General features: G+C 44.5%; 1 protein-coding gene and 1 long non-coding RNA gene across 2 annotated transcripts in view; both read left to right on the top strand.

Moving 5' to 3' along the window:
• The window catches only part of LOC141989472 (uncharacterized), a 90,199-nt gene that overhangs the window by 45,681 nt on the left and 21,687 nt on the right, over positions 1-22,831 (top strand). The gene's annotated exons all lie outside the window — the stretch shown is intronic.
• Positions 6,660-14,294, top strand: LOC141988379 (uncharacterized). Its single transcript, XM_074954152.1, has 3 exons — positions 6,660-7,310; positions 7,890-8,391; positions 14,153-14,294. The coding sequence occupies exons 1-3, from the start codon at positions 6,728-6,730 to the stop codon at positions 14,292-14,294; spliced, it is 1,227 nt and encodes a 408-aa protein (XP_074810253.1). The 5' UTR covers positions 6,660-6,727.

Here is a 22,831-nt window from a genome sequence, read left to right as displayed (position 1 = left end):
GTAGGGTGATGTTGGGGTGTTAAGGCACATACATGAGAGTTGTCTTAACCGGTGATTTCTTTGGTCTTTTGGTGGGATTTGCGCTTGAGCAGCCTTAATTCTAAGTAAACAAGGTTTTGAGTTTGGGACTTGTTACCATTCTGGAAATTTTTAAAATGCTTGAATATTTTTTTACTGCTATTACAATATACTGGAGCTTTTTTATTCTGTTGCAGCACCCAGATTGGTGACCCTATTTTCAGTTTTTATCTTTCTCTTTTGGTCTTCCTCCACTTCTTCTGGAATGCTATCACTCCTGATTCACTGTACTTAGTGACAGCTCACTCTGCTCCTGAGTTCATCACAACTCCGTGTCCTGGGCTTTTGCTTTTCCTCTCTCCTCAAAAATTCTCTATCTAGCTCTGACCCTGAAAACATTTGAAATATCTTGGGCTGTTCTGAATAAGTAAGTAACAAAGTATATATCACCTTAAAGACGAGCCAGCATTCTGACTTTCTTTTCATATGACCATTGGAAAAGTGAGACATTGGACTTTAATTGTTGGAGTTTAATGATAAAATGAGTGACACTGGTCCTTTGCCTTGCTTAAAGAACAGACTCCCCTCACTATAATCTGCAAATCATGGGTTAAAATCTCATGATTTCAAGGGGATCACAGGACAGTTACTATAGGCACAATTTGGTCCAGTATATTTACACAAAATTCAGCCCAGTGTCTCTGCCATCCATCACAGGTTATCCTCAGCTCACCTTATGGCCCAGATCCCCTGCAATCAATGCTGCTCAGGCAGACTATTGCATCTACAGAGAGCTTCACTGGAGTCTATAATGAGACTTCCCTTGAGTGCAGGGATATGCCCATGCAAAGATCATTGCTAGACTGGGGCCATAGTGAATCCCCAGGAGCTTCCTTTCATTCTATCCATGAATTCATAGATTCCAAGACCAGAAGGGACTCGTGATCATGTAGTCTGACCTCTTGTATAGCATAGGTCATAGAACTTCCGCCCCAAAATTTCTGCAGCAGATCTTTTAGAAGAATATCTAATCTTGATTTTAAAATTTTCAGAGATGAAAAATCCACCACGACCCTTGTAAATTGTTCCAATGATTAATTTACCCTTACTGTCAAACATTTACACCTTACGTCTAGTATGATTTTGTCTAGCGTCAACTTCGAGCCACTGTATTGTGATATATCTTTCTCTGCTAGATTGAAGAACTCATCATTCAATATTTGTTTCCTATATAGGTACTTATAGACTGTAATCAGTCACTGCATAATTTTTCTTTGTTAAGCTAAATAGTTTGAGTTCTTTCAGTCTGTCGCTATAAAGCAGGTTTACTAATCCTTTAATCATTCCCATGGCTCTTCTCTGAACCCTCTCCAATTTATCAGCCTCCTGCTTAAATTGTGGGCACCAGAACTGGACACAGTATTCCAGCAGCAATCACACCAGTGCCAAATATAAAGGTAAAATAACTTCTTTATTCCTACGTAGATTCCCCTGGTTATGCATACCAGGATCGCATTAGCTTTTTTGGCCACAGCATCAGCCTGAGAGCTCATGTTCAGCTGATTATCCACCATGACCTCCAAATCTTTGTCAGAGTCACTGTTCCCCAGGATAGAGTCCCCCATCCTATAAGTATGGCCTACATTCTTCGTTCCTAGCTGTATACATTTAAATATATGCCTCAAATGTTCATGGTTTTGGTCTGATCATTTCCACACCCATCTTTCTCCAGTGAGGCTAGCAAGCGCTCAAGAGCAGCAAGGTTCCCATAAGTTCTTATGATGATTCTTCCCTTCACCCAGCAAGCACTGTGGCCCCATTCTTTAGTGGCTATTGATTATTGTTTCCAATTAATTCTGTGTTAAAGAGCTGGGGGATTGTAGGGGTCCAGTCCCAGAATCAGGCACAACAGTTTTGCGGTTACAAGGTTCAGTCAGTGTCTGGTTGGGAACCCCGGTGTGCACAACAGAGACACTCATACTGAGGGCAATGCTAAACTTTAACCACTTCTATTAGCACAATTAGTAAAGACAGAAAAGCTCCAAACCACATAAAAAGAGAGGAAAAATACAGATTTCAGATGATATAGTGTATCATTCCTCACACATACGCTCACACCCTTCCTTGGGGATCTGGTGGTAAGGGACAAAAATACAGCCCTGCCACAGGCTTGCCAAATGAGACTGATGGTCCGGATCCACCCACACACCTTACATCGTGGTCTGGCCCATTACAGGGCTTAGGGTCTGTCATGAATTCATCCAAATGCCCAGCCTCTCTTGCCCATATCTAACTGCCTTACCCTAATAATGTTGGGGTGCCTTTTGTCCTATAGGTTAGTATAGATAGTATGATTTTAGCTTATTACCACATACATCAACTTGTTGCCAAGGCAAGTTCGTGGTTAAGCATCTGCCAGTCTATCCTAAAATATCCAAGCATAGTATCAGTTCAATATTCCTGAGGTTACCTGGTATTGTTATGTACAAATGCCTCCTCGAGCCCCCCCAACATGCTATTTCCATTTCCGCAAAACTCAAGATAACTTTTGGGCCATTTATCTATGCTAAAAGTCATAGGTCTCAAAGCTTTATGCTACTTATAGCATATATATACTTAAAGCAATACTTATGCCACATGCTGACTGCTTAAGCTAATGTCTTACAGAAATCAGGCCAAAATGTTCCTTGAGTTACTGCTAAGTAAAAATAAAATGCCAACACTATCTCTATGGGTTACAGCATGCACACAAAAGTCTTCTTGCCAGTGCTTATGATTTTAACATAAAATCCACTTTAGGACCCTCTAAAATATTTTGGAACACTATAAGTTAAATAAAAAGCTCATTAAGAGAAGCAAGATGCTAACCAATGAGCAAAGGAAACAACTCAAGGAGCACTAGCTGTGTCCAGTTAAATTCAGCAGTTCACAGATGTCCCCATGAAAACAGCTGTTTGCATCCAGACTCTGTTTTCTCAAAAACCCAACATATTTTGACAAAGCAGAATATTTTAACCATTTTGTTAAAGAGAACTTTCAATTTTATACACCAGGAGCCCAGTTTTATACACCATTTAAAGCTCCTTCTCAGTCTGTGAAAATAACCCAGTCAGACTCAAATAGTTGAAAGGTACAATCGTTTTAAAGAAAGAATTAAAAAGGAAGAAGGAGCATTCTCCATTGGAACTTGTCTCCCACTGAAGTTTCTTTTAGTCCCTTCAGATAATCACAACAGGTCTTTTCCCCTAGTGTCAGTTCACAGCAAATGAGCATCCCCACAGTCAGTGAGTTCCAGCAGTGTACTGACTTCTTCTTCAGCAGAACATTCCCACACAGCCAGGGTAACTGACCTACAATCTCCCCCAGCTTGGTACCTTTGAAAATCTCTTTCTGTAAGTCAGGTGGACATTTGCTGATGAATTTTCCCACATTTTATGCTGTGAAACTGCAAAGGCAAGTGAGCCAGAGGCATCAACTAACTCATATTAAAATGGTGAATAATACATAAATGTCCTTCCACAAGTCAGTGGGCTCCAAAAGCGCATATGCAATTATTAAAGAGAGGAGTATTGCGAATGGCATGCACCAGAAGGAGACGCAACATTACCGTGCGCAAAGGAGCTATTGTCTTACTAGCCTCCACTTAATAGTCAACAATGTTTGCTTGATCTTTAGTTACGTGTTTTACTCTGGAACCACCTCAGTAACCAAAGATTGAGGGGGATTATAAAACAGGTTGCTCAAATTACACTAAGCCACTGCACCAAAAGCCCACATCTATCCAGACTGGGAAGGGGGAATGTGAAGGGACAGTGCGGAAGGAAGGGTGAGGGAGAATCAGCTGTGTTTGGAGAGGATAGTTTGGTAAAACGGGGTCTTGAAAGGTTGGCAACACTAGAGCACACAGTTACAGTTGTGATGCGTGGCCCCGGGGTGTACAGTAGGTCTGGTAATGGCCAGGGGTGTGTCCATGGGTAGAAGAATAGAGGACATGTATTCATCAGCTTCACTTTTCCTTTCTTTGCTTTCGTGGGTTTGTGTCAGGTGTGTAGCAACCTTAATTGTTACACAAACATAAGTCACTGTGTTCTATTAATCTGATGTTGAGTCTGCTCATTCACAGGGGGCTTATCTGGTCTGTAAACCTGAGGGTCATCGCAAACAGGAAGCCCTCTAGGTACTAAGAGGCAGCATGTTGACTGATGTCAGGGGATGGTCCTTTGAAATGAACTACTGGCAAAGACAGCAAATGCAGTTCAGACTCCTGACTGGCATAGAAAGGGCATAGAGATGCTAGTTGGCTTCAGATGTGAGCCTGCATCACTACTGACCTGTGCCTCAGTGGGGTTGAAGAATTGTTCCTGAGTTCATAGACCCTGTTAGGAGGGTAAGGGGACCTGCTCCTCTGAGCCTCTCACTCCATTGCCTGCCATTTTCTTTTGCTCATTACATACAGCCCAACAATGATCAGGCATTGCATTGCACCCTCTCCTCAGTGCTACCCCCTCTCCTCCCCCAAACATCCCCAGTAACCTTCTCCCCCAAACTGTGGTATGTGTCCCCCAATTCTTTCAACCTTCTCTCCTTGTTTCTCCTTGCCCCTGCCCTAAATACTGACTCTCCTCCACCTTCCCTATATCAGTCCTGTCAGACCACAGTAAATCCATCTCTCTTTCTTCACGGCTGACTCTCCCTCTCTCTCTTGTGGGTGTGCAGGGGGGCTCCAAACAGACCCTATGCGCTGTCTGTTTTCAGACTACGCAGGCTGCAAAAGACTCAGTACAAGGGTGTACTGGGACTAATGCTTGAGCATGTCCTAGTTGGGGAGTGCTTCTGACACTACTGCCTCATTGTCCCCCTTCAGAACCCTCTTTAAAACTCTCTTCTGATATGACGCCTGCAGAACTTGACAATGGCCAGGCCACTGGAGTGTTGAGATCACTGCCTATTGTGCTGACAGACAGTGTCTCATAGTTTTCTTGTACTCCCCCATCTAGCTGTACCCACCTGTTGTCTCTTGTCATGTAGTTAGCTGTAAGCTCTCTGAGGCAGGAACTGTCTTTTCGTCCTGTGTTTGTACAGTGTCTAGCCCAATGAGGTCCTGGTCCAGGATTAGGGCTCCTAGGCACTAGAATATTAATTATTATTATTTATTTCTATTATTGTAGCAGCTCAGGACCCCAATCTGCTAGGAGCTGTACAAACACAGAGTAAAAAGACAGTCCCTGCCCCAAAGAGCTTACAATCTATAAATAAGGAAAAAATAATATAATAATAAAAACAACTAACTTTTGAGTGTTCAGAGAAGTCCTTGAGCATGCCAGGGTCTCTGAAAATATTGTTCTAGCATCTAGCTTCCAAATCGTATCCCTGTATTGCCCACTTGGAGCACACGACAGGTTGGATGTGACCAAACACATGCACTGGAAACATGACAAGTGCTCAGCTCGCACTAGAGCCCCCCACTGGTGCCCAAACACCTTATTGTGCCCACCCAAGATTTGCAAATGTTGACCCTAATCATTCCATGTTTCAGCTCTCCACCTGTACAACAGAAATACTTCCCTACCTTGCATGGTGTTGTGTGTGTGATGCTTTTGAGGTGCTTGGCTACCATGGCTAGAGCTGACTGGAGGATGATAATTCCATTGACCAGCAACTTCCCAGGTTTCAAAATTGGATTTTGTTCCACAGTGCAATGAAGACAAAAACCTTTCACAAAAATTGAGTTAGGTTGCGCATGTGTGTCCAGCCACAAGGGTAGGGCTCTGGCCTGGAATGTGGGAGCCCAGATTCAAGACCCTGCTCAGCCTGATCTGGGATGACAACAGGACTTGAACCTGCAGCTCTGACATCCCAACCCAGCGCCCTACCCACCATGCTTTAGAGAGAGCCATTTTTGTGTGCACAAAAGAACTTTGTCGAAATCCATACGTCTCAGTGAAACATTTCAGCTTCAATAAAACAGCATATTTCACCGAAAAGAAATTTCAGTGGAAATATTCCAAGCACCTCTTACCATGGTGATGAATGCTATGGAAAAGCCTATAAATAAAAAGTCTTGAAATATCTATTTTAAACAATCCACATTTTGTCCAATTTCAACATACATTTCTCCGAGTAAACATACTGGGCTGGATTCCGATTTCTTCAATAGAGATATACTGATTTACACCAGCTGTTCATTACGTTGCACTTCTTATATTTTCAGAGTAGCTGAGAAGATTTTGCAATTCTAAAGCAACACAGAGGTTTTATTAGTTTCCTGGAAGTTTCAGCAGTGTTTTTTTCTCTCTCTCTTTCTTCCTCTCTCAAGAACAATCAGAATGATGGAAAATATACAATGTAGCTAAGCCCTGGTCTACACTAGGACTTTAGGTCGAATTTAGCAGCATTAAATCGATGTAAACCTGCACCCGTCCACACGATGAAGCCCTTTATTTCGACTTAAAGGGCTCTTAAAATCGATTTCCTTACTCCACCCCTGACAAGCGGATTAGCGCTTAAATCGGCCTTGCCGGGTCGAATTTGGGGTACTGTGGACACAATTCGACGGTATTGGCCTCCGGGAGCTATCCCAGAGTGCTCCATTTTGACCGCTCTGGACAGCACTCTCAACTCAGATGCACTGGCCAGGTAGACAGGAAAAGAACCGCGAACTTTTGAATCTCATTTCCTGTTTGGCCAGCGTGGCAAGCTGCAGGTGACCATGCAGAGCTCATCAGCAGAGGTGACCATGATGGAGTCTCAGAATCGCAAAAGAGCTCCAGCATGGACCGAACGGGAGATACGGGATCTGATCGCTGTATGGGGAGAGGAATCCGTGCTATCAGAACTCCGTTCCAGTTTTCGAAATGCCAAAACCTTTGTCAAGATCTCCCAGGGCATGAAGGACAGAGGCCATAACAGGGACCCGAAGCAGTGCCGCGTGAAACTGAAGGAGCTGAGGCAAGCCTACCAGAAAACCAGAGAGGCGAACGGCCGCTCCGGGTCAGAGCCCCAAACATGCCGCTTCTATGATGAGCTGCATGCCATTTTAGGGGGTTCAGCCACCACTACCCCAGCCGTGTTGTTTGACTCCTTCAATGGAGATGGAGGCAATACGGAAGCAGGTTTTGGGGACGAAGAAGATGATGATGAGGAGGAGGTTGTAGATAGCTCACAGCAAGCAAGCGGAGAAACCGGTTTTCCCGACAGCCAGGAACTGTTTCTCACCCTGGACCTGGAGCCAGTACCCCCTGAACCCACCCAAGGCTGCCTCCTGGACCCAGCAGGCGGAGAAGGGACCTCCGGTGAGTGTACCTTTTAAAATACTATACATGGTTTAAAAGCAAGCATGTGAAAGGATTACTCTGCCCTGGCATTCGCGGCTCTCCTGGATATACTCCCAAAGCCTTTGCAAAAGGTTTCTGGGGAGGGCAGACTTATTGCGTCCTTCATGGTAGGACACTATACCACTCCAGGCCAGTAACACGTACTCGGGAATCATTGTACAACAAAGCATTGCAGTGTATGTTTGCTGGCGTTCAAGCAACATCCGTTCATGTGTTATCCTCAGGAGAGTGAGATATAATCCATGGTCACCTGGTTGAAATAGGGTGCTTTTCTTCAGGGGACACTCAGAGGAGCCCATTCCTGCTGGGCTGTTTGCCTGTGGCTGAACAGAAATGTTCCCCGCTGTTAGCCACAGGGAGGGGGGAGGGTTGAGGGGGTAGCCACGCGGTGGGGGGAGGCAAAATGCGACCTTGTAACGAAAGCACATGTGCTATGTATGTAATGTTAACAGCAAGGTTTACCCTGAAAGAGTGTAGCCAGTGTTTTATAAAATGTGTCTTTTTAAATACCGCTGTCCCTTTTCTTTTCTCCACCAGCTGCATGTGTTTCAATGATCACAGGATCTTCTCCTTCCCAGAGGCTAGTGAAGATTAGAAAGAAAAAAAAACGCACTCGAGATGAAATGTTCTCCGAGCTCATGCTGTCCTCCCACACTGACAGAGCACAGACGAATGCGTGGAGGCAAATAATGTCAGACTGCAGGAAAGCACAAAATGACCAGGAGGAGAGGTGGCGGGCTGAAGAGAGTAAGTGGCGGGCTGAAGAGAGGGCTGAAGCTCGAATGTGGCGACAGCGTGATGAGAGGAGGCAGGATTCAATGCTGAGGCTGCTGGAGGACCAAACCAGTATGCTCCAGTGTATGGTTGAGCTGCAGCAAAGGCAGCTGGAGCACAGACTGCCACTACAGCCCCTGTGTAACCAACCGCCCTCCTCCCCAAGTTCCATAGCCTCCACACCCAGACGCCCAAGAACACGGTGGGGGGGCCACCGGCCAACCAGCCACTCCACCACAGAGGACTGCCCCAAAAAAAGAAGGCTGTCATTCAATAAATTTTAAAGTTGTAAACTTTTAAAGTGCTGTGTGGCATTTTCCTTCCCTCCTCCACCACCCCTCCTGGGCTACCTTGGTAGTCATCCCCCTATTTGTGTGATGAATGAATAAAGAATGCATGAATGTGAAGCAACAATGACTTTATTGCCTCTGCAAGAGGTGATCAAAGGGAGGAGGGGAGGGTGGTTAGCTTACAAGGAAGTAGAGTGAACCAAGGGGCGGGGGGTTTCATCAAGGAGAAACAAACAGAACTTTCACACCGTAGCCTGGCCAGTCATGAAACTGGTTTTCAAAGCCTCTCTGATGCGTACCGCACCCTCCTGTGCTCTTCTAACCGCCCTGGTGTCTGGCTGCGCATAACCAGCAGCCAGGCGATTTGCCTCAACCTCCCACCCCGCCATAAACGTCTCCCCCTTACTCTCACAGATATTGTGGAGCACACAGCAAGCAGTAATAACAGTGGGAATATTGGTTTCGCTGAGGTCTAACCGAGTCAGTAAACTGCGCCAGCGCGCCTTTAAACGTCCAAATGCACATTCTACCACCATTCTGCACTTGCTCAGCCTGTAGTTGAACAGCTCCTGACTGCTGTCCAGGCTGCCTGTGTACGGCTTCATGAGCCATGGCATTAAGGGGTAGGCTGGGTCCCCAAGGATACATATAGGCATTTCAACATCACCAACAGTTATTTTCTGGTCTGGGAATAAAGTCCCTTCTTGAAGCTTTTGAAACAGACCAGAGTTCCTGAAGATGCGAGCGTCATGTACCTTTCCCGGCCATCCCACGTTGATGTTGGTGAAACGTCCCTTGTGATCCACCAGAGCTTGCAGCACTATTGAAAAGTACCCCTTGCGGTTTATGTACTCGCCGGCTTGGTGCTCCGGTGCCAACATAGGGATATGGGTTCCGTCTATGGCCCCACCACAGTTAGGGAATCCCATTGCAGCAAAGCCATCCACTATGACCTGCACATTTCCCAAGGTCACTACCCTTGATATCAGCAGATCTTTGATTGCGTGGGCTACTTGCATCACAGCAGCCCCCACAGTAGATTTGCCCACTCCAAATTGATTCCCAACTGACCGGTAGCTGTCTGGCGTTGCAAGCTTCCACAGGGCTATTGCCACTCGTTTCTCAACTGTGAGGGCTGCTCTCATCTTGGTATTCATGCGCTTCAGGGCAGGGGAAAGCAAGTCACAAAGTTCCATGAAAGTGCCCTTACGCATGCGAAAGTTTCGCAGCCACTGGGAATCGTCCCAGACCTGCAACACTATGCGGTCCCACCAGTCTGTGCTTGTTTCCCGAGCCCAGAATCGGCGTTCCACAGCATGAACCTGCCCCATTAGCACCATTATGCATGCATTGGCAGGGCCCATGCTTTCAGAGAAATCTGTGTCCATGTCCTGATCACTCACGTGACCGCGCTGACGTCGCCTCCTCGCCCGGTAGCGCTTTGCCAGGTTCTGGTGCTGCATATACTGCTGGATAATGCGTGTGGTGTTTAATGTGCTCCTAATTGCCAAAGTGAGCTGAGCGGACTCCATGCTTGCCTTGGTATGGCGTCCGCACAGAAAAAAGGCGCGGAATGATTGTCTGCTGTTGCTCTGACGGAGGGAGGGGCGACTGACGACACGGCTTACAGGGTTGGCTTCAGGAGGCTAAAATCCACAAAGGGGGTGGCTTTACATCAAGGAGTAGTTCAGGCAGGACTTCACGGAGGGTTCCAATAAGAAATGGTGCACCTAAGTTATTGTTCTTATTGGAACAAGGAGGTTAGCCTGGCCTCTGATTGATACATGGCTAGATCTACCTCACTGCACCTTCTCTGTGAGTGACTGCAGTGTGACCTAGAGGAATGAGTCCCCTAGACAGGGCAGAAGGCAAATGAGTACAAAACAAATCTGGTCTATTTCTTGTTTTGATCCACTCCATCTATCTTTTACATCTTTGGCTGGCAGCAGACGGTGCAGAAGGACTGCAAGCTATCCACATCTCATGGCTGCTCGGCAGAAGATGGCACAGTACGACTGCTAGCCATCCTCATCTCTTGCCTGCCTGGCAGAAGATGGCACAGTACGATTGCTAGCCATCGTCATCTCTTGCCTGCCCGGCAGAAGATGGTACAATACGATTGCTAGCCATCGTCATCTCTTGCCTGCCCGGCAGAAGATGGTACAATACGATTGCTAGCCATCGTCATCTCTTGCCTGCCCGGCAGAAGATGGTACAATACGACTGCTAGCAATCCGTATTGCCTGCCTGCTCACCATTAGACGGTTCAATACGACTGACTGCAGGACTAAAGAGAATGACCTGGTCAAGTCACCAAAAATTTAGTCCCTGCGCCCATGTCTGCCCAGGCGCTCCCAGCCGACGTGGCCAGGAGCACCTCGGACATGACGAGGACGGGTACCAGTCATACTGCACCGTCTGCTGCCAGAAGGCAATGGGTTGCTGCTACTGTGTAGCAATGCCGTACCGCGTCTGCCAGCACCCAGGAGACATACGGTGACGGTTACCTGAGCGGGCTCCATGCTTGCGGTGTTATGGCGTCCGCACAGGTAACTCAGGAAAAAAGGCGCGAAACAATTGTCTGCCCTTGCCTTCACGGAGGGAGGGAGGGAGGGAACGGGGGCCGGACAATATGTACCCAGAACCACCCGCGACAATGTTTTAGCCCAATCAGAGTGCTCCATTGGGCTGCTCTGGACAGCACTCTCAACTCAGATGCACGATTGTTTGCCGTTGCTCTGACGCAGGGAGGGGCGACTGAGGACACGGCTTACAAGGGTAGAGTTCACGGAGGGTTCCAATAAGAAATGGTGCACCTAAGTTATTGTTCTTATTGGAACAAGGAGGTTAGCCTGGCCTCTGATTGATACATGGCTAGATCTACCTCGCTGCACCTTCTCTGTGCGTGACTGCAGTGTGACCTAGAGGAATGAGTCCCCTAGACAGGGGAGAAGGCAAATGAGTACAAAACAAATCTGGTCTATTTCTTGTTTTGATCCACTCCATCTATCTTTTACATCTTTGGCTAGCAGCAGACGGTGCAGAAGGACTGCATGCCATCCACATCTCATGGCTGCTCGGCAGAAGACGGTGCAATAGGACTGCTAGCAATCCATATTGCCTGCCTGCTCACCATAAGACGGTTCAATAGGACTGACTGCCGGACTAAAAAAAATGACCTGGTCAAGTCACTAAAAATTTAGTCCCTGCGCCCATGTCTGCCCAGGCGCTCCTGATCGACCTCACACAGGCGACCAGGAACACCTCGGACATGACGAGGACGGCTACCAGTCGTACTGTACCGTCTGCTGCCAGAAGGCAATGGGTTGCTGCTACTGTGTAGCAATGCCGTACCGCGTCTGCCAGCACCCAGGAGACATACGGTGACGGTTACCTGAGCGGGCTCCATGCTTGCGGTGGTATGGCGTCCGCACAGGTAACTCAGGAAAAAAGGCGCGAAACAATTGTCTGCCCTTGCTTTCACGGAGGGAGGGAGGGAAGGGGGGGACTGACGATATGTACCCAGAACCACCCGCGACAATGTTTCAGCCCCATCAGGCATTGGGATCTCAACCCAGAATTCCAATGGGCAGCGGAGACTGCGGGAACTGTGGGATAGCTACCCACAGTGCAACGCTCCGGAAGTCGACTCTAGCCTCGGTACTGTGGAAGCACTCCGCCGAGTTAATGCACTTAATGCACTTCTGTGGGGACACACACACTCGAATATATAAAACCGATTTCTAAAAAACCGACTTCTATAAATTCGACCTTATTCCGTAGTGTAGACATACCCTAAGACTACATCCTGTTTATCCTTTGGTCTAATTTTTCTTATGCATTTGTTTATAGCTTTCTGGAAGTAGGAATTCTGCTTTGAACTAGAATCCTTAAAACAGAAATTATAATCATCTCTCACCTAATGCATCACAGAAAAAGAAAGAGAATTTATTATCCTTCAAATATACTTTCACAAAGAATTATCCCAGCAGATGGATTCAGTCTATATGGGGTAGGTAAGAGTAAAATCTGACCCACAGATTTTTGAGCTACTATAAAATAGGCACTTATGTTGGTACCTTTACTAATAAGTGATTGGATTTATATAAATTTAAGTTCCTCTACTTCTTGATGAAGTAGACTTAGGTAAGTGAGGGTTAAAACTATTTTGTGGCTGAAAAGAAGGCTTATTTCTTTAGACAAACCTATATGTATATTACACATTAAGAAATGTTATCCTCTTTCTGATTTTCTATCCTCTCTCTGTATATTAGCTGCTAATTTTTGAATTTATCAGTTAGTAAGCGGAGATGGTTTTAGTCTTTGCAGAATTGGTCAAGGATAATAATACCCAGCCTCTTGACAAAAGAATCTCTCAGCTCTTAATCTTCTAGTTCAGTTCTAATTATTGAATCATTAAAACAAGAGACTTTCTTTTGCTTAGTCGATACTTTCATAGTAGCTGGATTACCAGAATTGCCAGTGGGGTTGTTATGGGTTCTACACTTGCACTGTCCTAGGTTTAGAATGGAATTTTCTAAAGTAATAGCATTTTCGCTTCATTCTGGAAGCAATCTACACATCAGCTGTTTTAAGAACACTCGTAGCTGGCATTAGCATTTTTGGGTGGGCCTGGGAAACTTCTGCCATCTACTGTGTTCACAATTTGAGCACATCATCTCTTTGCAAAACTCCTACAGAATAACGTGCTGTCCCAGAGAACTATTCAGACAGAGAAAAATCTATTCAAGAAAGCTTAAATACCTATCAACCTACATTTGTAAGTGGCCTCCAGATTACCACAGCAACAGAGCACCTGAAATTAAAGATCTTTATCTAGTTTTGCTGGAACTTAGAAATACGCCACAAAAGGATTAACTACAAATGCTAATAGGCAGATGAACGGGGACTTCACATCTAATAAGACTTGAGTTACACAAACCTAAGGAAGACTATTAGACTTACAGATGCAATTGGAGAAAAAGCCAAAGAAACACACAATATTACTGTTTGTTTGTTTAGTGATAGCATCTAGAGGCACTAATCAGGGATCAGGGCACCATTACACAGACATATATAACAAAGTAAAGTCCCTAAGCCAGAGAGTTTACAGTCCGTATTAGAGAGAGACAACGCAGGTGAGGTAATATCTTTTCTTCGACCAACTTCTGTTGGTGAGAGAGACAAGCTTTCCAGCTTACACAGAGCTCTTCTTCAAGTCCGTATGACAGATATACTAATCCACTGGTCAAAGTGACAGTAGCAACCCGTCCATCTGCGAACAGACATTCATAGCTGGAAGCTAACAAAAGTTGTTACCCCCACAGCAGAGTTTTGTTCATATATTGTGGAAGCAGTCCGTGGTAGCACAGAAATCAATGAGATTTACTGGAAATGCCTGGGATATCCCAGACACTTGTTGACATAGGATTAAAAGATGGAAACTTGATTCCTCAAAGAACAGATCATCTATACCAATGCCTACAGAAGTATCAGAGGTATCATGTTAGCATCACAAAAGTCACCCCATGCATGATCATTACAGATACACTCATTGCCAAAGTTGCTAAATCCAAGCAGCACGTGGATGAAGCTAGAATGTCATCATTCTGGAGTGAGTCAGGCTGAAATAAGCAACAATTGACTAATCAGATGACTTTGGAAAGTCATTTCAGGATTTGTTGACCAGGTGTGAGTTATATTATTTCAAAATTAAGAGCGTTCTCTTCCTCATAGGGAGGAATTAAATGGGCAGAGCCTTTCTGCTCCCTTTGTACCACTCAGGCAAAGCAAAAGGGAGCAGAAACTGGTCTTATGTTCCCACCTGGTGATTCCTCCTGACATGGGGGAGACTTCAGAGAGTACAGAACCAGCTTAGCCAGCTCCAATGCCATTCTTATGCACACAGCCACAGCGTAGGGCATCTGGAGAAGAAATGAACAGCTTGGGATGAGATGTGGCCAGAGTGTCCCCAGCTGGTGACCATTAGCAGCTGGAAGAGTTTAGAGCTGCTTTAAACTCCACCAGCAGCTGCAACTGGCATGAAACAGCCAAAGAGTTAAGGAACTGTAACTATTTCCCAAACACCTGTGGCAGGGTGCTGAGAGCCAGAAACTGACCCAGCACTCTGCTCACTGTAAGACCAGCTAGTTTCCATGGCGAAAGGCCTGATTGAGGGATGCTGGGGCTAATTACTAGATCAGTCTGAACTGGAGAGAGCTAAGGAGCTCATTAATCCTTTAACTGGAAGAGTAGAAAGGCCCACCAGAAAAAAGTGCAAGGTGGGAGATGAGAGAGAGAGAGAGAAAGGCTAGCAGGCTCAGAGTAAAGGGAGATCTCTGCTCAGAGAGATCTCTTCCTTCTCTGCTCTCTGGCGAAAGGGGATGATATTTGTATGTTACTGTAAAGAGAGTTCTGCCCAGGTCTGTAAAGGGGTGATGGATGAGATAACACAAACAACCTACATGCTGGGGTTTACAAACCAGAGGTGTTGAAGTCATTTGTACAAGAAAACGGGAGAAGATGTCATAATGCCCCACCCCTGCTGCACCAGCCCGAGTAGCTAAAAGGGGGCATGTAAAGAGAAGTAACAAGTTAACAGTATGGGAGTGACTACGCAAATAAGATGGCGCCATGATATTGTGGGAGTGACTATGCCAGCACCTGTATTAGACCATTGACTAAATATTTCCAGATGTCTGACCAAAGCCAACATTTTGGTTGCAAATTCTGCTGAGGGCTGTTTATTTTTTTATTTACTTGTTTCCCTTTGAATTTAGAAAACAAAAATCATGAAAACATTCATGTTGGCCTTAGCCTCAGTAAAAGCTTATTTTTACAAAATCCATAATTTGAGTCTAATTTGCCCTGACAGAGTCAACTGACCATGCAGTTACTTGGCACGTGCTGAATGCTTCCCCATTAAGCAAAATTTACGCTAATAAGCAGCGGTCATTACCACTTGCTAACATTAGATTAAATCAGTTACCTGAAACACCTTCCGATAAAGCATAAATCCAGATAAGGCAAATGCCAGGCAAGAGCTAAATTCTAAAATCTTACTCAGTCTCATTGATGAGCTAGATTGTGCCTTCCAGGACCTCCTTCAGTCAATGGTGGTGCGCAAGTTGCACCATCCCAGGAAGCACTGTAGCTGCAGAGTTGGATCAAAAACATTTGTATCAAAGAGGGGAGTGAGACGTTACTTTAACTTGAGGAAAAACAAATAAAACATAAACTAGGTAAATTGACTTGGACCAAGAGGCTTTAACCTGAAGATGAGCAGTAGCACTCTCGAGTAAGATACCACGCAGGTGAATAATGAATCAAAAAAGACACTCAGAAGTAAATTTTTAAGGTGCAGGCCTGTATGCCAAAGATGCATGTGCACTTATCTACCCACATTTGTGTAGGCAATAACCCACAATTCCAACAACTAATCAACTATTTGCATAAGGAAATGAGGAGCTAGGCATCTGCACATCAACCTAGTTAGCACACAGAAGTATAGCAATGGCACACACAAAAACAGGTGCACATTTGCATGCGTATGTTTTGTGCCTTTTAAAACTACGATCCTTAAATTTTCCTGCATTTGCTAAAATAAACCTGATGACCTCATTGTATTATAGCAATACCTTTAAGAGTCATGATAATGAAAATCTGTCACGTTCCATCTATGGTGGATCTATTTTAGGCTGTCATGAAGTGTCCATTTAAAGTGTCCTTTTCTCTGACAGGTTGTGTACCTAGGGTTAAATTCGTTGTACATAGATGTTTATTTTTAGAGCTTGTCTATACTGTTTGTTATTGAATGCTTAACTTTCACTGAGGGTCAGAAAAGTCCATCACTAAAGAAACTCCATATACATTAACAACTCTGCCATGATCTCTTATTTAAAAGAAAAATATATCTAATGAAAATATAATTCTGAGAGTATTTCTATTGTGAAAGAAAACAGATACATCATTTCTATTTAAGCCTAAACTATATTAAATAAAGTTTACTTTTCTGAATATTCTGAATGACAAATATGTAAAGAACAACACATCAGAGAATGTTCATTGTCTATAATGGTGATGATAATGATTTTACATTCTCAGACAAAAAGCTTTGTGAGGTAGACTTAACATTGTACAAATATAGCAATTAAACTAAAATAACGTGGTTATAAAATACAAATATTGGCATACATTTATTTAGTATTGAATTAGAATGAAAAAAGGAAGGTCAAGAAGTTCATCCTTAAGGTTTCACAAACAACCATAATCCTTACCCTGCATCCCTATACACCACTACCTAGCTTATAGGGTACTGAGGTCAGAGCTGGACTTTGCAAGTCTATGGTGTATTACAATCAATATAGCTTTTAGTGAGTGGATGAGGTTGACTGGGCTCTTTGACTCACAGCAGAATAGTGGTGTGTATCAGCCTTAACCTCAAGTCTGAGAAATCATCAAAGATTTCTCTTATACAAAACAAAACCTTCTTGATAGAGGCCTTGATATTGGCGTTAAATATTAACAAAACACACGCACAATCCAGTTCTGAGTGATCAGAATTCTGTCTCAGAAGTCACTGTGCATTTCAGGGTTGGCTACTCAATTCAAAGAGTAAACAAAAATAACCTACACTTTGCATAGACTTGATTTCCAGGGACCGCTGCCTCTCTCTCTCTCTAGGCACATATATCATGTGCATCACCATGGAATCCAAGCTAGTAGACTCCCTGAGCTCTTGAGGGAAATACAGAGCCATTCCCCTGACATTTCCTTCCTCATAATGGCTGCCCAGTCTTTATGAGCAGTGTCATTAGCAATGAAGTGCAGCTGTCATTTGTGGATCAAGCTCCAGTGGGACCCAACTATCCTATGTTTACTCCCAGAGAGAGAAATTCTCCAGCATCCTAGCTTACCCTGGAGCTTTACCATTCCATTATTTACTATTACTTCCTTTTATTAGGGAACATAGATTGGGAATGGATTGTGATAATGAGGGCCCTTTTTAGAGTTCCAAAGGACTTCTACAAACCATCAGAGCTGAATATGGAAAGATAAGAGAGGAGATGTTCGTATTGATCGGTTAGTGGGGTAGTTGAAGTGGAAAAGGGTGTGACTTCAGATCTGGGGTCCTTATGTGATGTGATGTGACAGGAGAGAGAGAATTTGTTTCTGCAGTCTGACTGATGTTATTTCCAGTAGGAATTGTAGTCAAAATCTCATAACCCCAGTATTGGGGCAATCCCAGTAGCTCAGATTCTTTATACTTTTACAGGATCTCAAAGTGCTTTGAAATATTAATAAATTAAGACTCTCAACTCCCCTGTGTGATCAGTATTATTATTGTCCATTTTAGAGGTGAAGAAATTAAGGTACTAAGTAACCTGCCCAAGGTCATGTAAGAAGTCAGTGCCAGAGCTCAGAATAAAACCCAGCTGCCCTGGCTTTCACTCCAGTGTTTTAATTACAATTCCATCAATACACTACTTGGCCCTGGTCCTGAGAGGTTTTAAGGACCCATAACATCCATTGAAGGCCACACCCCACTGTGGAGTTCTCAGGCTGGCTGAGGCTCTGACAGTGGGATGCTGAACTGTCTGAGCTGCATCTGTCCAAGTCGACTAAACGTTAATTTCCATGGAGGGGTATTTGTAGTGCCATTAGATTTGGTGTCTTGATAGTTGCAGCCGGTTTTCCACCACCCTTATGAAGAGCACAGTTAGCTCTTTACATCCTAATAGCATGCAAGTAGGTTTTCAAACATGGTGCTTAGCTCATGGGGATTGGGCATCCTGGTGTAAATGACATTTGGTCTGGTGAGTCATAAGAAGTGATTATATCTTGGAAAAGTTCCCACAGTTCTTAGAAAGTATCAAGGTTGCCTCAGAAATAAAGAGTGATCTTTTCCATTATCAGACTAAATAGGATATTTGGTGTGCTCATTTACATGTGATAGAATCGCTTGGGTAGCAACAACATCTAGAAGTAGATCTAATCCTTCTCCCAATAACTGCGACTCTCCTGCTCACAGCGAGTTTGTAGCCCCGCAGTTGTGTGACTTTTGAGAACCAACTGAAAAATGTGGGCATGTTGGTGGGGGGCCTGAATTCTTTTCTGCATTCTTTGCTTTTTTCAAACTAAAATGCCTGAAATTGCTTAAGAGAAAATGAATTGTTCACAAGAGTTCCTACTGAAGCGGGGAGGGGGAATTGTCAGAGCTGTTTGAAAAAAAAAAAAAAAAGACCTTCGCTTTAATGGACAACAAAGAAATCAGTTATTTTTAAATGTTGCCTTTTGTGCAGTTTCTGGTTTTCCCCTCAAGCTGTGTCAAGTGGCATAATAAAGTTGCTGCAGACATGAGAGGTTGCAGTGCTTTCCCCCAGCTTTTCTTCTCTTTTCTATAGCAGCCCCGCTGCTGTTAGTAATGCTCATTTTGTAGCAAAGCTTCTTTTGGTGGGAGGGGAGAGGGTGGGAGAGCTAGCGTAGAAGGAGAAAATTAAAATAACAATTGACTCATGTTGTGAAGTACAACCTTCTGACACTGACTCAGCAGGCCTGTGTATTTTTCTCATGGGGGCAATTGGCCAAGTGACACATGCTGACCTGGTTGACTCAGTTAAAGCATTTGAAATGAAAAGTTACTACAGACTCAGAACCCTGTGGGGTCCTTAAATATGCAGCGTCTTCCTAAGAACTTGAGAAAAGGAAGAAATACGTAAAGAGGGTGGGTGGGTAGGTGGGTACAGGGAGAATTATAGAATGGACAGTAATGTTGCAAATCATTTACAATTTAATATGTTCAGAGGTTAGACCCGGGGAGTAAAAAGTGAAAGCACCATACTTAAACCGTACCCACAATCCGAGAGAGGAGGGTTCAGAGCTGCCAATTCTAGCACAGCTCCATGTGTGAAATTTCCCAGCGATAAGGAAAAGTCCTTGATTTCCCCCTTAGGATTTCCACCAAGCAGTGGCAGCAGGTGTGGGGATGCAAACACCTATTCCCTACACACCTCAGCAACAAGGGGATTGCAGAGGTGAGCCAGGAGTAGATAGGGGCATTGGGGAAGCCAGTGGGAACAAAGGCATTAAAGTCAGGGGCTACCTAAGGGGGACATTGTATGAGAGACAACCTCCGGGAAGCTTGGGAGGATGTTCCTCGGGGCAGTGTGAGCTTAGGCCTGAGTGGGCAGCCCCCTCCAATCTGACCCCTAATTTCCCTTCCCTTTATTCTGTCTACCACTTCCTCCCCTCATCCTCCATCCAATCCCTACATGAATCTGTGGGCAGCAGAGAGATGACTCTGCCTTTACTCAATCTTACTGCCTGAACCCAGGCATCATTGCTGCCCCCAGAGGCCTAGAGGAGCCACTGCAGCTGACTCCTACAATCTGTCTTGTTGCAGCTGGGGTGTGGATAGGCCTGACGGGGCTGCCTGACACGTGTTGGCAGCCTTGCTGGATAGGTCAGCTAAAATGAGTGAGTTAACATTCTGTTGAGGTGAATGGGAGCAGTTCACAACTGCCAGAGCTATTAGGCCATATTTGGAGGTGCTGTGTAAGAGAAGAGGAGAGTGGAAGGGTTTGTCTACATGAACATTCACATCCCATCTTGCTATCAACTGAATTGACCCCACCCTTTGCGGCCACAGACTAACTGTCCACATGAATCCTGCTGACACACATTAACAGTTTCTTAATGTGCTTTGAGCTACTCCCCTTTGAAATGATCATTAACAAAACATTAATGAGTGTTTGCTGGCTCCACCCAGACAGTTAATCCATGGCAGGGAGTAGAGTCACCTCCCAGCTTCCCGTCAGCTGAACGTTCATATAGACAAGCCCTACTTTACATGGGTAATATGGACACGTTGGTGGGAGCCTAGAGGGAATAATGTGAACATTTCACTCAATTTAATCTCCTTCTAGGTTCACTTGGCCCTGGTCTACATGACAAATTTATGTCGGATTTAACTACGTCACTCAGGGGTGTGGAAAACCCATGCCCCTGAGCAACGTAGTTATGCAGACTTAGCCCCCAGTGTAGACAGAGCTATGCCAACAGGAGGGCTTCTCCCGTTGACATAGCTACAGCCTCTGGGGGAGATGGAGTACCTACACCAATGGGATAAGCTCTCTTGTTGGCAAAGGTAGCATCTTCACTAAGCGCTACCTGGTGCTTCATTTGTAATGAAAGAGGTGCCTGGGCCTCAACCATTTTTTTACATTCTTAACTGACGCGGCAAGCCCAGAGGTGCCGGGGCTATGAACTGCCAAGCCTAGAGGTACTGGGGCTCAGCCCTGGCACAAATTAAGCACTGGCTCTGCAGTGGTGCAGCTGTGCCACTGCAGCACTGTAAGTGTAGACAAGCCCTTAGACTTAGCTCTGAAGGTGGCCTTATTGTACATCTGTCCGAAAACATGGACGAGCAGAATTGTATTCATTCACACATGGAAGGTTTTCATCACAGCTAGTCCAGAATGCCACCAGTTACCACTGGACTCACCGCTGATTTGGTTGAAGTAAGCGATTTGCTTGAATTAGAATCATTGTGATTTGCAGATTTCTCCACACTATTACCTGTTTTCTAAGGTTACATCATATGCAGTAGCATACGCTGATTTGGAATAGTCTCCTTGAAAAGAAAACATTTAATTATTTAAAAAGTTCATTTGGAAGCAATGTTGTGTAACACAATGGGTAGAACTGAGCTAACCGTTCTGAGTGAATAACTTATTGATTAAACATAGTTTTTTTCTGTTTGGCAAATCCATCCAGGAACAGATCATTATTTCTACATACTAGTTATTGTTAAAATAGCATTTCCTTCAACTGTATTTCAGGCTTCAGTTTTCTTCACGGAGACCATTGCTCTGTGCAAGCATTTAATATTCATAATTCTAAATTTGGGCACCTCCATCTCAGCTATTGTTTCTGTCAAATTGGATGACTGTCAATCTTGGGCTGACCCTGGGGATTTTCAAACATTTATAATCATGTCTTTTTTGCTTCTGCCTAAGTGCTTTATATTCTTACTACATACATAAGCTGAAAATTTAAAAATAGTTGGGATCTAACAGTGCCTGGAGCCCCCACCCTTCCTCATTACAGCTCAACTCTTTTTTTCTTTTTTAATGACAATTGGTTGGTTGCAAGACAACTGCCATCTTAACAGACACCTCAGGGATCAAACCAGGGGCCTACAGAGCTAAAAGCATGATCTGCTACAGCTCTCTGTCGGGAATAGTAAGACACTCATATCCTCTGTGGATCCAGCACAGAGGGGTGGGGGGATCTGTAACACCACCCTCACCAATGGGTTATGTTTTCTCTTCTCATGCTCTCCCTGTCTCCTACCATCCTCACTCCCAAAAAAGAGGATCTTTGCTTTGGCCATGTAAGCACTTGTGATATATTTTCATGAAAAAACACATGTGCATGCACATTTGTACAAATATGAGCCTACGCCCAAGCATTTGTGCAACTAGAGCATTGCTTGCAAAAATCTAACAACAAAGAGTATGAACAGTTAGATTGAATTTGACTGAATGTTTGTCAATTCCACCCCCCTCACCACACACACACTGTTCTCCAGATTCTAGGTCTGGAGTTTGCCCAGCAATGCTAAATAAATTGAAAGCAAAATTATTTCAAATAAGGTTCCAAGCATTGTTCCTCAGAATTTTTGGCTTCAAGAATTGTGCATGTCTTGTATCAGGCCCAGCCAAGCCTTGTCTCACCCCTGTTATGATGAGGCTTACATATCAAGGAGGCATCTCATCATCTTTCTGTTTGTGCGACACTGAAGTCAACAGGAGATCTGTGTCAAAATTGATGGCAGGATAGATCAAGTCACATACTGCTTTCTCACAAACCACTGTACCTTTAAGTGATCAAGGGAAAGCAATGTCCTGCTTAAGCCACTCTGCCTACAAGGCATGGAAAAAGGAGATTAAGCAGCTGAGGCCAGATGCTCAGGTGGAGTAAATCAGTGTAAGAAGGAGGGTCTAGTAGTTGAGGCACTTGCCTGGGACTCATGAAAGATGGGTTCAATTTTCTGCTCAGCTAGAGACTTCCTGTGTGACATTAGACAAGTCACGTAGCCCTATGTTTAAAATTTATATTGGCATAACTATCTAGGTCAGGGGTGTGAAAAAAACCTCACATCCCCTAGTGACGTAGGCATGCTGACAAAAGTCCCCAGTGTAGATGCAGTTATGCTGACAGAAAGGTGGTTCTGTTGGCCTAGCTAATATCATGCAGGGAGGTGCTAATATCATGCAGGGAGGCATACGCTGCTTCTACCCTAGGGAGTTATGCCAGCATGGGCTCTGTAATGTAGATATCACCTTAGTCTCTTTGTGCCTCAGTTCCTGCTTTGTAAGCTGGGGATAATGGCACTGATTTACCTCACAGGGT

This window comes from Natator depressus, chromosome 6 (assembly GCF_965152275.1).
Source record: "Natator depressus isolate rNatDep1 chromosome 6, rNatDep2.hap1, whole genome shotgun sequence".
Lineage (NCBI taxonomy): Eukaryota > Metazoa > Chordata > Testudines > Cheloniidae > Natator > Natator depressus.
The sequence above is the reverse complement of the archived record's forward strand: the minus strand, read 5'-3'. Positions and strand labels throughout refer to the sequence as shown.

What these genes read in the sequence shown, in the direction of transcription:
- LOC141988379 (XM_074954152.1), top strand. Translation starts at nt 6,728, where the DNA reads ATGCAGAGCTCATCAGCAGAGGTGACCATGATGGAGTCTCAGAATCGC. An exon ending in AGGCGGAGAAGGGACCTCCG is followed by an intron (nt 7,311 to 7,889) that starts GTGAGTGTACCT and finishes TTTCTCCACCAG; the next exon opens with CTGCATGTGTTTCAATGATC. An exon ending in TGCCCCAAAAAAAGAAGGCT is followed by an intron (nt 8,392 to 14,152) that starts GTCATTCAATAA and finishes TCTTCCTCATAG; the next exon opens with GGAGGAATTAAATGGGCAGA.